Below are 16291 nucleotides of genomic sequence, written 5' to 3'. Positions count from 1 at the left end.
CAGAAGAACCCAGCTATTAGAAGATCCTGATTCTGCTACTGGAAGTGAGTCTAATCCAATCAGGAGAACATTCAACCTTCCGTTACATCCACATGCACCTTATCTCTTAAAGTAGCAAGAAATAAGTGAAAGGAGACAAGTTGAGAAAACTTCAGGAGAGGGAAACTGTCCAAAATGACTGAAAAAATCTGAATCCAGAAGCCAAAAAAACTTGTCACTTTGTGCCAGAGAGCTAAGGTCCACTCCGCCAAGCTAAGCATTGAGCTCTATCTGCTTAGGAGCAGCCAACACTTCAGGGAGGGAACTTCACCATCTAAACTCTTCAGCTGCTGGACTGGCTCGCTAGACTCATCTATATTACTAAATGAAGGTTGTATATATGCACGGACGCTGGACACCGGACGCCGGACACACCGAAGCGCACACACACTGCGACTCAGCACCCCAGAGTCAAACCCAGTGGCTTCCCAGACTCAGTAGGTAGCGCCCAAACAACACAACACAACCTGTAACCTAAACTTCAGGTCACAATACAACCGCTGCCCGAATGCGCACACCACCGCTTATAAAACCTTTGTTTAGTAATGTTTACAAAGGTTGTATATATGCACGGATGCCAGATGCAACCTGTGCCAAAAGCGCATGCGCACTCGCACAGCGCCCAAGAGTCAAACCCAGTGGCTTCCCAGAGTCAGTAAGTGGCGCCCAAACAACACAACCTGTAAACTAAACTTGAGGTAAAGCGTGTACACCAACAAGTTGCCATGGTGACATATTTAAACAGACATAGAATAACTAGACGCCTCATGACTAGCAGAATCGTACGTCAACGTCACCGCCATATTGTGAGTGGCACTGCTGTGGAGTGAAATAATGAATAATGTGCTGCTTGGGATTGTACAAACCGCTGGGCGCTCCACACCAGATCCCGGGGGATTACATTTCATAGGTAAGGATGAACAATTGTTTTGGTTATATTTGGCCGTTAGAAAATCCCATTTTATAATCTTTACTTTAGCTACGCTAGAAAAGCTATCCATTTATGTGCTCAAGTGAGCCTCCAAACAACGTTTTGGCTAAACGTATTTAGTCACTAACTATGTAGATTGTTGTTAGCTGTTAACATTTCTCAAACTTGATGATGTTTTTTCTCAAGGAGCACATTGAGGAAACACAGTTTGAAATTGACAACTATCATTTTATGCTCATGTCTTTAGTTGTGTCTGTCTTCCACAAACTAAGGCTGCACCATATTGCCAGACTGAATACTCTCAAATTACAAGATCTGAGTGAGCGAGAGGAGTGTAAGTCTGGAGGAGATCAGTGAGGTGGTGGGGAGCTTTAAATGTTAAGAGCCGTATTTAGTATTGTGTTCTGTAGTTAACAGGGAGCCAGTGAAGTTGAGAGAGAATCGGTGTAATATGTTCAGTGGATTTACAACAGCAGGATATTATCCTAGCAGCAGAATTTTAAAGAAGTTGTAAGCGTTGAATAAGTTTTTGTGGGATGCCAGATAGAATAGCATTACTATACGTGAGGTGACTCGGGCATTAAAGTATCTATCTATCTATCTATCTATCTATCTATCTATCTATCTATCTATCTATCTATCTATCTATCTATCTATCTATCTATCTATCTATCTATCTAAACAATACTTCAGTACTGTGTTGCGTAAGAACAGGACAAAGTCTGGAAATGTTTTGAAGATAGAAGAAGGCAGTCCGAGAAATGTTACTTATATGGGAGGAATGATTAATAATAATAATTATAATTATTATTATTTAATAATTACCATTATTAGTGTATAAATGGATATAAATAATTGCATTTAAATGATTCGCCAATATCTGTTGTATGTAAACAATACTGTTTTAAACATTGTTTTTTCATCAGAAAACCCGGTTTCCATGTCTACCTGTATTAGTTTAAATGGCACTTTTGCCACTTGCAATAAGGCTGACGCGCTGACGTATCGTGTCTACTGGGAAACACAGTGAATGCACCGTCTATCTATATATGTCTATGTATTTAAACTTGAGGTAGTGGTGACTACTGACAGTGCCAGCAGTCAGCTACTCCACAGTGCCAGCGGTCTGTATTCTCCACTCCACAGTACCAGTAGCTACTCCACTACACAGTGCCACCAGTCAGTGTGCTCTAATCCACTGTGCCAGCACTCAGTGTGGCAGCTGTCAGTATGGCTTATTTGAATCACATTATGGTAATTCAGTGTTAAAAGTAAGTTCAATTATGATTCCTAACAGCAAACGACTTCTAACTAACAACACACCCATAGAAAAACAAAAACGAGACTGCATGGATAAAAACAATGAATGAAGGCGCCTACAACGCGCTACTGAAACACCAGAACCAAAGGAGTCACGGCTCCAAAAAGAAACAGCTTTACTACACATATATTTATTTAATTAAATGAAAACTTTCCCAGGACGCTCCCACCCTCCATGATTTTTCATCTCTACAAAGATTGGAGGGAACAGAAAGTAATTGCCATTCTTGGATTTGCGATTCTTTAGAGAATTGGGGATTTACTGGTTCCAGAGACCTGGACTGTAAATAATTAAACGGCCCAAGTTTCCCATCTTAAGCAATGGCAGAATAAGAGGAAATGTACCTGCAAATGAAATGTTTCAAATCTGGAAAAAAAGTTTCATGAAAGTTGTTTGTTTACAAATTGTTCTTTGTTGAGAAGAAGGCAGTCCTGTTGGATGTTAGTTAAGGATGAGTTGTATGCACATGCTACATATTTATTACATCTCTGTGGGTAGCATACAGAAAGCAGCACTTTGGAGACCTGCAGATATTTTGAAAGTGGAAGATCAAGAAAAGATAATGGAGTTTGGTTGAATGACGTGTTCAGGCCCATATGGTTATGTTCTGAACAAAAAGGGCTCGCCTCAGACATATGGGCAGTGAGACAACTGTGTACTTCTACTCACGCATGTGCACAGTGAGGTCAACTTTATTTAACGAATTTGTTTTAATTTCACATCTTACCAACATAAAAATTATGTATTTAAAATCTAAATCATTTACTCTTAGAGTTTGCTGTTAAAGTCTGTGTATACGGACAAAAAACAATCTGGCATTTATCAGTCTTTTAATTTGAAAAGGTAGGCAGCTTATAGACATATCTGTTCATCATTCTCTTTGGCCATTTTCATATACAGAGAAAGGCTTTCGTTTTTGGGGATTTTCAACAATTTTCCTATTCACTTTAATATACTTTTATTATATTAATTCTTAATCAAATATTTTAGGTATAGGATTAGTAACATATCATATACACTACCTTTTCTTTACTTATTTCTATTTCAAGCAATAGAGGTGTTTTTTTTTTTTGGTTTTTTTTTGCCTTGTCCTCATACTGTTTGCCTTACAAATTTATATCTCCAAATCGTCCACCTTCTTACATTTAAGTTTCATTCATTTGTCTCTCTGGTCCGTTTTTCTTTTCATTAGATTTTTACTTGACTTCAGTACACCTTGTGCAGTTCGCATGCCAGGTCTGTCAGACTAATACTTTCTTGGCCACATAATTGTCATCACGTCCTGTTTTGCCTCTAGAATTTTCCTTCATCATTTCCAAATATCCCAGGACTTACTTTCGTCTCGTTTTAAATTGCATTGTTCCATACATCTTAATAATAATAATAATAATAATAATAATAATAATAATAATAATAAATGTATTTATTTAGCGTCTATCTTTCCTTTCTTTTCAACTTTTTCGGTATTTGCTAAGCTGTAGGCTTATTTTATATGAATTTTCTCAGTAATGACCCAGCTTTATGATGATAATTACGTTATTTATATTTCCTCTAGGGCGCTCCTTGTGGCTCTTCAACGACGTCCTCTGTGTTACCGGAGTCGTCTTATTTCTTTGGGAGACTTCTTGTATTTCAATTTGGCTGTCCGGCACTTTTTATATTGTTTGAATCTGAGGCGTGATAAGGTTTCTCAACCAGGTACCGAAATTCGAAAAGTCCGGCTTCGACTTCAGCACCTCGGAGAGCACAACTAAGACCCGCATCCTTTTGCTCTCGCGAGAATGTGGCAGCATCCGTGAAACATCTCGCGAGAGTCCAGTCGTGAACGCGCGCAGTGGGTGTTCCAGAAATTGAGGAGCCAAGAATTGGACCGAGAAACCTTGTGAAAATCTGAAGACAGTCGCGGCTTTGCTGATAGTCACAGGACAGCAGTCCAAAGGCGTACGTTTACTTGAGCAAAAAGAGTCATTTAAATCGCCGAAGCTGGGAAAATGCAGTCCAGCAGATAAAGCGCATTCGCGAAAATTAGGAGCAGCGAAGGTAAGATGCTTTGCAGGCGATCTGTTTCAGGGCCGAATCCACCAGAAGGGCGCATGTTCGCTGCTAGACCTTCGTTCCAAACTGGAAAGGTCAGCGGAGCAGATCCGAGCCACGAATGTCAATACCCAAGCAGGCGGTGCGCGCTCGAGCGCATTCGTTCACGTCGGCCTTGGGGGACTATGACCTCCTCACAAGTCCCCTTTTCTGTTGAGATGACGAAGGGTTGCTTTACCTGCTCGGGTCGTTATGCCGTTATTTCCGAGAGCCAGTTCAATGTAGACTTTTCTATTTGTTTGTTTTTTAATTTTTTGTATGACGGACGGTACTCCCAAAGGTTACTTGAAAAATGGCTGAGATTCATTCCTTCAGCTCTCAGTATGCCTTGTCTTGTGATCTGACTGCGCTTCATTTTTTTCCAGAGAGAACAAAAGAGTCTTGTCTACATCGTAAATAAGAGAGAGAGAGATGGGAGGTAAGGATTTGAGTGTTTCTCCTTGTGTGCATTTCTCATGTTGTTATAAGTCCACCTCTAGTGATAAATACATTCCTTCACGCTTTTGTTTCTTCTTATTCTGGACCCACATTTCTTACATGTGACACCGGGGTGCCGGAGCCGACCAGTCAGCACAGGGCAAACAGCAGGAGTCGACCAGTAAAGTGCAGGGCACACCCACAAATCCCTCTGAAGTCATCCTAAGAGTGTGGCTTCAAAGTGGCCTAAATATCAAGGAATCAAATGCACAGCCTGCATTTACTTCAGCTCTTCTTCTCTTCTACAGTATTTTATTTCTTCTAACTATCCTGTGCCCGTCCAGCAGCATCTTTCCTGTTTACCATTTTCATATCTGATTTCTGCATCTGCCAATTTCTATGACTTTAGTCCTTATTTTATATATTGGCTGTTTTTCTGGTTGCAGAAAATGCAAAAGAAACTTGAACATCCAGTCTGTCATCTTCTCACTCACCATTCATTCACAAACCAAATGTGCCGAGAAGCAGACATGATGTGTTTGCATCAGAAGCACAACATCATTTGCTCAAAGATTTCAGACCCATCCTTGTAAATATGTGCTCGGCCTGCACGCTCTGAAGGTGCCCTGCATGTTTGTGCCAGAGACATCTCGGCTGCTAGTGAGGTTGAGTTTATTTTATGTGTGTGTGTTTGATATTTATTTGTATTTGTTTTTGGTGTCTTTTAATCCGATACTAAGAGCTACTTTCTTCTGTTCATTTGAAAGGGTGCAGGGCTTAATCAGATTTATGACAGATAGGAATGTGGGGTTCTAAATGCTTATTTTAATTGTTAGTTTGTGATTTCAGCAAGTTGTTCAGCTGTTTTACATTTTATCATTTCAGACAAAGCCAACAACTTTCCACCATTGCCAAGATTTATTCCCTTGAAGCCATGTTTCTATCAGGACTTTAACGAGGACATTCCTGACCAGCACCGCACCATGGCCAAGCGACTCTACTATCTGTGGATGCGTGAGTAGTTGGCACACTGGTACTTTCTAAATTTGAGATGCGTTACATGGAGCGAGACAGTTGTGCCAGCTCCCCCTTAACCTCCTGTAGTCCTCATTCCTCTTTACCTGAATGCCTGGTGTCAGAGTTCCATTCTGTCTCGTGTCTTGCTGTCAATCTTCATGGCAGTCCTTTCCTATATGAGGGACGAAGCCCTGGTCAATGTAAAGCACCTTGCTTCTTGAGGATGGGGAGTATATTTATTCAAGATACTCTTTTCACCGCCAAGGAGAACCCCCTATGTTTTGGTCTTATTCTGTGACTCTGCCACTCCCTACCCCTGATTTTCAGGTTGCTGTTTGTTTTCTTTTGTTTTTTTGTTTGTTTATTTCTGTAAAGTCTGATGTTTCAGGAGGTTCTTAAAGAGCACCCTCAGGTTTCTGTTGTCAGAAGTTAGCCTTGTTGAAGAGTCTGTAAGGTCAACATTTGCAAGCAAAAAATGTGGGCTTTTTAACATATGGCCCTCCAGAAGGACAAGTGGCAGATCTCGGTCCCCCAATATCTTTTATGTGACAAGTGTAGGCAGTTGGGAAAGCAAAACCAAATGAATGCTGCTTTTGTGTTTTACTTTCACCCGGCTTTGATTTTCTCAAATGTGGTACGGCAGTCATTTAAAATAAATGAAAACCATTCTGATGCTAGAAAACTTGGCGAGACTGTGACATGTTGGCACAATGGACTGACCCAAGGCCCATGGCCATGCGATGTCTGAGGTGACTTTTCTGGCACACTGGCCCAAGGACCATGTCAGTCTGTTACATGATTTGAGATTGGAGTTACTGTGTATGAGGAGCACAGGCATGTAGTGCCAACTGTGTTGTTTGCCATCTCATTTTTGCCTCTGTCTGTGTTTGCAGTGAATAGCATCACTCTGGCTGTCAATCTGATTGGCTGCCTGGCATGGACAATTGGCGGAGGTGGATTTATGAATTTTGGCTTGGCAGTCGTCTGGCTCCTCCTCTTCACTCCTTGCTCGTATGTGTGCTGGTTTCGGCCCATTTACAAGGCCTTCAAGTGAGTATGTGTGGGTCATTGAATTCATCGTGTTTTAAGTAACTTCCTGATATATGAAAGTATTTAAATCTCACCTAAGAGATAACCAAGATCTGCAAGAGTATGAACTTTAGCACTGACTTGCTGGCAGATGTTGGGAGCAATAGTGGAGGGTAAGAGGTGCCACGTCTCTTATTTCGGTGCAAACATATGAATTGAAAGGCCCAAACAGCCTGGCTATTGGGGCCTCAGAAGTGCTTTTCACCAACACCATCAAGCATCAGTCCAGGGTCAGATGGGGCAGCTGTCATAGCCTTGTTAGGACTCACATTTTTGAGTGTGCATTAACTGTTAGACGTGACAGGAAAGGTCTTCATTGTGAACATACTTTACTTTAATCAGACTCATAATCTTAGATTAGACTCATAGACTAGTAAGAGGAAATTGATGTTAGACCCATGTGCACTTTCCACATCTTCATTTAATGTCCAGTACTGTTTGAAAATGTACCTTGCAGAAAGTCCAAAGTGTAATTTGTTTCATCTGAGTAGGTAAAAATATTTGGTACAGAAAGCCCGATGTTGGTTGTGACCTGATGACTTCTGATGCCACCAGACTTGCTTATTTTGGCCTTCGTTTTCCTTGCACCTGGTAAATGCTGAAAATCAAGCTGCCTTGGACAGCTTCATTGCATCTTCCAAGTGGAAGTTGGCCACCACCAACTTTCCAGGTGGATGGATGGGCAAGTTACCATACAAGACAGTACCACTTATTTTTGTAGTGCGCTTTTCGTCGAGTTCAAGTGATGAGCTCTGTGAACAATTGTCAGTAAAAATACAAGTTTAGATTACACTGATTGCTAAATATAGAACTGGTACAAGGAGAGCAACCTGGCAGTAAAACAGTGGCAACAAGTGCCACATCCAGATACCGGAAAGAGAAACAGAATAGAGGAGGGTTAGTAACAGTGTAAAATATTGTGAAATCTGCTCTAAGCTTAACTGGGAGCCAGTGTAAGGACTTGAACTGGAGTTGTGTTCCCACTTTCTGGTTCTTGTAATAATTCTTGTAACAACATTTTGAATTAATTGAAAGCTGCATAAAGAATAATCAGAACAGCCAGTGAATAACGCACTACAATAGTCAGTCCTACTAGAAATAAATGCATGAATTAGTTTTTCAGCGCCTTGCATATTTAGAAAATGTCTTAACTGTCCAACATTTTTAAGAATGGAAGAAAACATGTTTTGGATAGTTTGCAATGCATGTTTTAAGTGACCTGCTAGTATCAAAGACAACACCTAAAGTGCATGCTGATTCAGTAAAGCTAATGGTGACCCCCAGCTGAGTGACAGAATGTTGTTGTGGTCAATATCATTCCCTCCAATAATTCACATTACTGTTTTTCTGTGTTCAAAGAGAAATAGTTCTCATCCATCCACTCCTTTAGCTCACTGACACAATTAATTAAAGACGGCACCGGAGAAATGTCATTTGACCTAAGAGAACGGTATAACTGGGTGTCATCTGCATATGGTCAGGTCACTACACACTGACTGCACCGCTGTGGTCTGCATTTGAACACTACAGGTCAGGTCAGGTCAGGTTGGGGAGCATGCACTGGTACAGCACACCACCGCACCCACCACACAATGAAACAGCTCAGGATCCTGGTCGGCAACACCCCAGGCAGACACGCAGTCCAGTCCCACCCTCCGAAAATGACCCTCTGCATACTAGTGAAAATGATTTATAGTTTTGTTATCTAATGAGAGTTCATAATGAAAGTATATCAAGTGAAAACAGTAAAATCCCCAGGATTGAGCCCCACGGGGCACCATATTTAAGTTCTGTGTACAATTATGGAGTCCTTTCAGCATATTTATGTACATACTGGAATGGATCTGATCAGTAAGAATTAAACCAGGCAAGGACAGTGTCTGTGAGCCTAATGTCATGTTCCAGCCTCTGTAATGTAATCAAAATAGAAATTGTGACAAGGCTCCTGAAAGTAGTGTGGCATTGTATATAATGAAGTCCTGATACTGTGGATGAGGGCACAGAAATGTATCTCATCAATCAAGTGGGGTAGGCCCGAGTGTTCAGATGTCAGTTCTTCTGTGGCCACTTTAAGTACATATGGCTCTTACACTTTGACAAAGTTCCTTGCTTTTCACTTTTTAATTGTCCAAGCATGGTGTACAAGAAATTCAAAATGGTAATGATTGGTTCAGTTATAAAGTTGAATATAAACCAATGGTTATTATGCGGAGTCTCTTGGGGGTACTGTTGGAAATGCTTCTGGAGTCCTGTGTACAGCTAAAAGAAGTAGGCGACTGAAGAGCAGCCAAGTGATTCTGGAGTGGTGGACACATCCTGCTCAGACAGACTAATTGAGCTGGACGCAGACACACATATGGGCATCAAATTCAACGCCCTCGGGAACATGAAACACAATTCTTTTTTGCAGTTGTGATTCTTGTATTCAGTGACACCTAGCAGAGAATAAATGGATGTGCATTTAAGACAAAAGGGCTCTGGGAGGCTAGAAAAAAAGTACCAAGTCATGGAGCAGAAGTGAAATCCTTTCTAACGTATCAAGGGTAGTTATTGGGACCACTTAGAAAATGGGTTGAATTTTTGTCCTATAAACTTACGGCCAAGCAAGAGACTACTCACTTCATCATGATCATCTGGTTAACTCCCATCTAACATAGTTGCCATCTGTTGTAGTTGTGTGACACACGTCATAATGGCAGTGCCAGGTCAACAAAGAGCAGCTCAGGATGCCACTGTGTCTTGCATGCTGACAAGACCAGTTCAGTGTGCCTTCAATTCCTCGTAAACTCTCCGTGTGGGTTGCCTGCCAGGTCCTCTCATATGTGCACATTTTATGGTCTTGGCCCTTTATTATACTGGTGTTCTTAGTGGGGTGTGTGCAAAGATTATGCCAGAAAATAATTATTGAAAAGACAATTTTCTTTAAGGTCTCCTTTTCCTGCAGAAAATATTGAATGGTGTCAGGCTTCGTGTTAGTGGACTTTCGCCTGCCGAAGCACAGGTGTTCACATCAGGTTCTACTGGACTGAGGTAGCCAAGTGAGAGGTATGCCAGTGATACTTTTTCAATCCTCAGACTGTTCCAACCCACTGACTTTTTGGGTTTTCTTCTGTCGCTTCCAGCTTTTCCTCCAACTGTTGGTAACATCTCCCCCTGTCCATCTGCTGTGGCTTTTACTTGGTCTAAACTTTGTGTTCAGGATTTTTAAAGCCAGTATGAAATTCATCAGAAAAAGTCCCTTAGTCAGGCGAATATGCAAACTTGAATCTGATGTCATTTTGTGTCCTTCTTCTACCATTCTGGACACATTGTCCTGTCTGTCTGAATTCTCTACCGGTGTAACTTCTTTCAACTCTTCTGCTACTCCATGCTACTTTACTTATCAAGATGGTTGGAAGTCCTCTCATATTCCTATTACTGAGTAGATTTTGTATTCTGTTCAACAGCACTGTGCTCGTCTCCTTGACCGTGGTCACTGTCTGAGCCTAACCTATACTGCTTGGCCATTGGCTGCATTTCGTAACTGCCGGGGATGGGGTGGCTGCTGAATGGCTCTTTCTCCATGATGTAGAAGCATAGCCCTTTAAGACCCACTTTCAGTGTGTTATCATCTCTTGCTTCACACTCCTTCTTGGTTGCTCACTCTGCTCTTGCAATTTTTTCTTCCCTTTAGGTAATTCCTCACGTCTGCTGCTGAGCTCTCCATCTGACACCATTTCAAACTGTGTCTTTCTTGTTTCCTTCTTTAGGACGGATAGTTCCTTTAACTTCATGGCATTTTTCTTCACTTTTATTGCCCAGCTGGTGCTCAGCATCATCCAGGCTGTGGGGATCCCTGGGTGGGGTGTCTGGTAAGTGTGGCCGCATCGCGTCCTCCTTCACACTTAGATGCTCAGCGTGATGCACAATGTCCATACATCCAAGTTTTTCCTGGCCCTGCATATTATGTGACAATATCAGAGTAGCTTTGTGTGCAAACATTTTTGACTTGCTTGCTCATTTTCTTCTTTTTATTAGATTTGCTTTATATACTTGTGCTTTAGGACAAACTGCGCAAATCAGACTTTCATTTATTTTGTACTGAGGAATTAATTAAAGTAGAGGAAAAAAATTCCATTCACTTATAAAGAAAGTAAGAAGGAATGATTGCTTTCGTACCACAAAGCTGTCCTACCATACCCCTCCTTGGTAAGGACTTCATGAGTGCAGACAGTCTTCTCTTTGCTGCTGTTTTCATGCTTTTGATTGGTGGCCACCCAACTTCGTTCCTCACTAGCTATGCTATACTGCAAGTGTGCTGGCTGAAAATGCTGCTGGCATTCCCCATTATAGAGGTTTGTGGTGGTATTGCTCTATTTATTTTTTGTGACATGTCAGGCCTATTATTCAGGTGTCTGGCTGCGAGAAAAGATATGCAATTCTCAATACTCACCCAAAGATTTACATCTGGTAAAGAATTACATAGACATGTGGACACCTTTCTTTTTGAAAGCAGATGAGCCCAGAGACACTAGAGGTGCAAACCTGGATAATCCCACCTGTCCACCAAAGGCAGTTAGACTTCTTGGGTCCTTTATCCAAGAATGAGCCAGCTTCACACAGGAGGAACAAGACAAACAATTCAGAATTCCCAAAAATGCCAAATATGTCCATAGGGCCAATAGAGGATTGTGTGCTGAGCCAATGGAGCAGAAGACTAACATAAGCAATCCAAGGAGCTGAAGAAAGAGATCTGTCAAAAATACAACTGCCTAATGAGGGGCCAGTATTTTGAAGTCTTAAAGATGTCTGGAGCTTAAAGCCAGTATCTAAACACATGATAAAGAAAACACGATTTGAAGAGCTATGGCACTGCATTGAAAGCACCACAGGACACCAGATCATTCTCAATAGCATCCCGAGAGACTGAGCATAATGTCTCTTGATTTATACTCAATGGTTTTTACAACTTATAAAGACATTAGTATTTTTGATTGCTTGTGCAGAATGCCTGGACAATGAGAATCTTAGCTCAAAGTAAACCCACCAAGCCGTAGGAGTAGGAGAGACAAAACAAACATGGTTTGGTGAGACTTGGGTGAGCGCCAGGGAGACTGAACTTCTTCTTTGCTTCTTTGCTGCAGTGGCTGGGTGGCTACCATCCTCTTCTTTGGCACTAACATTGGCTCCGCCGTGGTCATGCTGATCCCGACTCTCATGTTCACAGCTGTGGCAGTGCTTTCCTTCATAGCACTCACAAAGGTATGGAAACTTCTTTTTGACACTTGTTTCTTGTCCCACTAGATGATAGCTAACAGATGTGATCTACTGATGTTTAGGACAACTTATTTCAAACATTGGAGGGCTGCTCTCTATACTCTTCACAGCTGAGGCTCAAACTGCTTGCAGATGACTTTCAGAAATGAGCCGCACTGTGATATCTCATGCATTAGGTTACATCACAATTTCTCTGAACTTCTTTCTGCCAAGATCCAGCTGGGTGAATAAAAATCGGTTATGCCTGGCAAATCATTGGCATTCAATTTGACTGGAACAAATCAAGTGTGAGGCAGAGTAATGGAGACAAAACAAATAAGAATGTGTGAACTGAGAATGCTTTGACCAAAACTTGTGATCTTAAAGGACAATAGCACAGGTCTTAGTCTGGATTCAAATCCGTACTCTGATCCTGAACAACAGGAGATGTACAAGGAATTAAAGCAGGGGAATCAGATGGGACAGTTTAAAGACAAGATAAAAAGAAACCAAGCAGCAGTGACTTAAGTTGGGTTGGGTGGCTGTGTAGAGAGGACAGGAGCAGAGAGCAGGGGGCCACTAGCAATAATAATGATTTACTTTGGCCACATTCAACTGCCTGCCATTAACAGCTCGAGTTTATAGACTGGCATTGAAAGATTCATCAGCTTTTATTTAACCAAAGCATTTAAATTTCAAACTTTTGAGGAGGCTGCTCTGTGACCTGCAGGAAAACCTAAGATAAATGTGTATGTCGACTTATTTGGCTGCTTTGGTAAGGCTGGATTCTCATTTTGCTGTCACTGTCAGTTTCAGCTACATGGAAGGCTGATGGCTCAAGCACAGAGCAGCTTTTATGTATCACCTGTTTGCGATTTTAGCTTAAATATTCAATTTTCTTCTAACATCGCTCTGAAGTTTTTTTTAATAGACTGGTTTTGCAGCTGACCCAGTGTCCCCCGTAGTTAAGACCTATGAGCTGGGACAAGCAAGGTTAGGCATTAGCTAGCTGCACATTTAGTAAACAAGCCGGGCAGCTGCCAACTAGAGTGGGAGGCTATTAGCTACACAAACAAACAACGAGGGGCTACCAACTAATTATGAGTAAGGCAGCTCCATGCACCAAGTGAAATAGCTGTCAGGGGCTCAACTCTGGCATTGCATACGGAATGAACGGCAGCAGCGTCAAGCCAGGGTCAGAAACGCAGTCACTCATCAGCGCCTTTTATTTATTTACATTGTTTTAGGTGCACAGCTTTTACCGAGGCAGCGGTGGCAGTCTGAGCAAAGCACAGGAAGAGTGGACGACGGGGGCTTGGAAGAATCCTCACGTCCAACAAGCTGCACAGAATGCGGCAATGGGCGCCGCCCAGGGTGCCATGATGCAGTCGGAGCCTCAGTACTCTGCCACTCCCAATTACTCGTACGACAACCAGATGTAGGGTCTGGCCAGTTTAGTATCTGCACAGCGTGGAACGCAAGGCCCAACCCTTAATCTACTGAAAACCTGCCTCTCAAAGATCTACTGACAGCATTGGTGTAAAACTTGGCCAGATATTAAAAACAAAAAAAAGCCTGCTTCACATTTAGGCCTGTGAAACATGAGTCTTCTTCGACACCTTTTGGGCCTGTTACTGGTTTGGATGGCATGCCCAATTACGCAAGCAAAGAGTGAAGATAAGAGCGGCGTCTTCAGAAGAGGCCAAGTGGCACCAATGCGGCATGTCAGCCAAGCGTCCAGGAACCTGAGTGCGAGCTCGGGCCGCGTTCTCGCTTACCTTAAATGGAGCCTCTCAGGGCCAGGCTGGCGGGTTGGGTTTTCAGTAGGTTTTCGTTTGATGTCTTCATCCCAAGCTTCATGCAGTAACCATGCTGGCCATTTTCTGTTTGGCTTCTTTTTTTTTTTTTTTCTTTCTTTCTTTTAAATGAAATCTCCTGATAGTGATGTGCAATAGTGATGACGTTCCTGGGACGATGTCGTTGCTTTGAGTAAGTGTTATTGTGCACAGGTGTCTGAGAAAAGTGCATTGTTCTTTTGACTCATTTTGCCCTATCGTGAAATGCTTTTAGGATGTGATAGATGTCAACTGTGTCCAGTGTCCACCTCTGCTGTCACTTCCCCTAATCGTGATTACTTGTCTTAAGAGTCCAAAAGGAGCGCTTTCCAGCAGATTTTATTATGCAAAGCCGTGTGACGGGACGCTTGGCACAATCCCAGACCAATAAAGGCACTATTTCTCATGGGACGTTGTCTTTGAAATCTGAAATATATGCAAAGTGAACAATATGCAGCTTCTCTGAGGAAGCATGGGAGGAGTGTGCCAGGGTAGACTTCTGGAAGGGCTGCATTCCACTTTGGGCAAATATGAAGATATGCTCAAGTAGTGGAAGAAACTGAACAACCCTGGAAGAAAACGCACAACAAATGAAACGAGCTTGACACCTGGTGACGAGTGGGGAGCCTTGTGACATCTGTGTCCGCGCATAAGATCCTTGATCATCCCATAACTTCATCCTTCAAGAACAATCCCTCTAGTGTCAGCCCCAACTCTATCACATGGTGACCCAGGCTGGCCACCATGCAGAATCGGATGAGTAGATGACAGTATGTGTAGGTCCTATCAGATTCCCTCCATCCAGACCCCTCACCACACCGAAGGTTTAGTCTGAATGTGAGATCCTGCAACATAAGTGACTTGACTCAAGCTGCCAGTATTCAAGAGTCAAGAATATAATCGTGCATCCTAAGATCAAGCAAAAAAGTCGATTCCTGGTGCAAGAAACTCAGAAACAGGTGACAGGCATTTGTCGAAGCAATAAAACACAAATCACACCAGGGGTTGGTTTGGTCATTTAGCCATCTTGTGTGGGCAGATGGTGCATTTGTCTGTAATGTGACATGAGATGGCACCCTCCCAAATAAATCCATGTTTAAACGGGCACCAAATGGCATCTGAGGGGATGTGAATGATGGTTATGAGGTTTGTAATCTTCAGGTAATATTTGGCTGTGTTTGAGCATGGCATGACTTGTGCCCATTGCCCATGAAATACTGCTTGGGCACATTAGTGAAGGACTGCAATCCACTACAGACAGTAGTCATTTGGCACAATGGTTTTTGTAGATTTTGTCAGGAGACACTGGTGAGGTCCATGGCTGTTGAATGCCTTACTCCAGACATATGGCCCACCGTGGACCCTGGTACACACTGAACATGTTCTGGAAGTAAAATAAGAGAAGATTGGTAGCACACTGTAGACTGAAATACCACAGAGGTCCAGAGGACATCTCTGTATCGCACCTCTTTTGACCATAGCAGCTGAAGTTGTTGATAAATTAGCTGGCAGCACGATGCTACATGCTCCTCCAAAAGATTGCATCCGGGACAAACTTGCATTGGCTGCCACTGCCATGTATCATAACTTGTTAGAGGCCCAAACTCAAAATGCACACCGGCCTTGAGTCCACTGCTTCCAAAGATTTTACAACACATGGAAATAACGAAGAGCTGAGAGCCATATGTGCCAAGGAGAATGGCAAACAAATGAGGTTTCTCCACTGAACAGCATGCCAGCTGGGAAAGGTTAATGTCCATGGCTTTGGTGTCCTTCATACTTTAGCTTTTTGTCCAAGCAATGTTGCCAACGTGGGGCCTGCACAGGGCTCCTCACACAGTATGTCCATAGGACTCCAGTTCCTGTGATTTTTCCATCTTGCTGCCGGCCATTTTCTAGTGTGATGCGCTGGACCAGCAATCATTACTGTCTTGTTGAGCCCCCGTCACTTGAGAATAAAAGTTGGTTTTGTTGATGTCACGGACAAGCGCATGTTACAGTGTTGTGTAAAGCAAAAGAGTGAAATAAAGTGATGGAGAACAAAGCCAGTCTGCGTGCCAACTTCTCTTTGTTGTTGCTGTGTGTCTCTTTGACTCTCTCTGATAATCGCACGAAGAGGAGAGTCAGTGTGAGGTGAACGGTGCGCACAGGGCACAAGCTCATAACATCCTCTTTTGCCTCGCCTTCCCCTTCATGAGATCCACTCAGCATCCATGAGCACACCCTGAACTCCTCCTCACAGAATGACTGCTGGTATTCTTGGGTCCAGCTCGAGCTCGCTGGTCCCTTTGGTTTCCTAAGGCACATTGAAAG

At 42.6% G+C, this 16291-nt stretch overlaps 1 protein-coding gene across 2 annotated transcripts; it reads left to right on the top strand.

Annotated features, from left to right (window-relative positions):
• The first annotated feature begins 3917 nt into the window (after positions 1–3917).
• On the top strand, positions 3918–16022 carry scamp5a (secretory carrier membrane protein 5a). 2 transcript variants are annotated; one of them, XM_028823389.2, is made up of 7 exons: positions 3918–4232; positions 4751–4803; positions 5688–5816; positions 6713–6869; positions 10658–10759; positions 12032–12149; positions 13391–16022. In XM_028823389.2, exons 2-7 carry the CDS (start codon positions 4797–4799, stop codon positions 13583–13585), a joined length of 708 nt encoding a protein of 235 aa, XP_028679222.1. In that variant the 5' UTR covers positions 3918–4232; positions 4751–4796; the 3' UTR covers positions 13586–16022. The 2 variants fall into 2 exon arrangements, with proteins under 2 accessions (XP_028679222.1, XP_028679221.1); XM_028823388.2 differs by having other exon boundaries at positions 3918–4331.
• The last annotated feature ends 269 nt before the right edge of the window (positions 16023–16291 follow it).

The sequence above is a fragment of the Erpetoichthys calabaricus genome, chromosome 17 (assembly GCF_900747795.2).
Source record: "Erpetoichthys calabaricus chromosome 17, fErpCal1.3, whole genome shotgun sequence".
Taxonomy (NCBI): Eukaryota; Metazoa; Chordata; class Cladistia; order Polypteriformes; family Polypteridae; genus Erpetoichthys; species Erpetoichthys calabaricus.
This window is presented reverse-complemented; position numbering and strand designations above follow the sequence as displayed.

What these genes read in the sequence shown, in the direction of transcription:
- scamp5a (XM_028823389.2), top strand. An exon ending in CCCATTTACAAGGCCTTCAA is followed by an intron (nt 6,870 to 10,657) that starts GTGAGTATGTGT and finishes TTCCTTCTTTAG; the next exon opens with GACGGATAGTTCCTTTAACT. An exon ending in CCTTCATAGCACTCACAAAG is followed by an intron (nt 12,150 to 13,390) that starts GTATGGAAACTT and finishes ACATTGTTTTAG; the next exon opens with GTGCACAGCTTTTACCGAGG.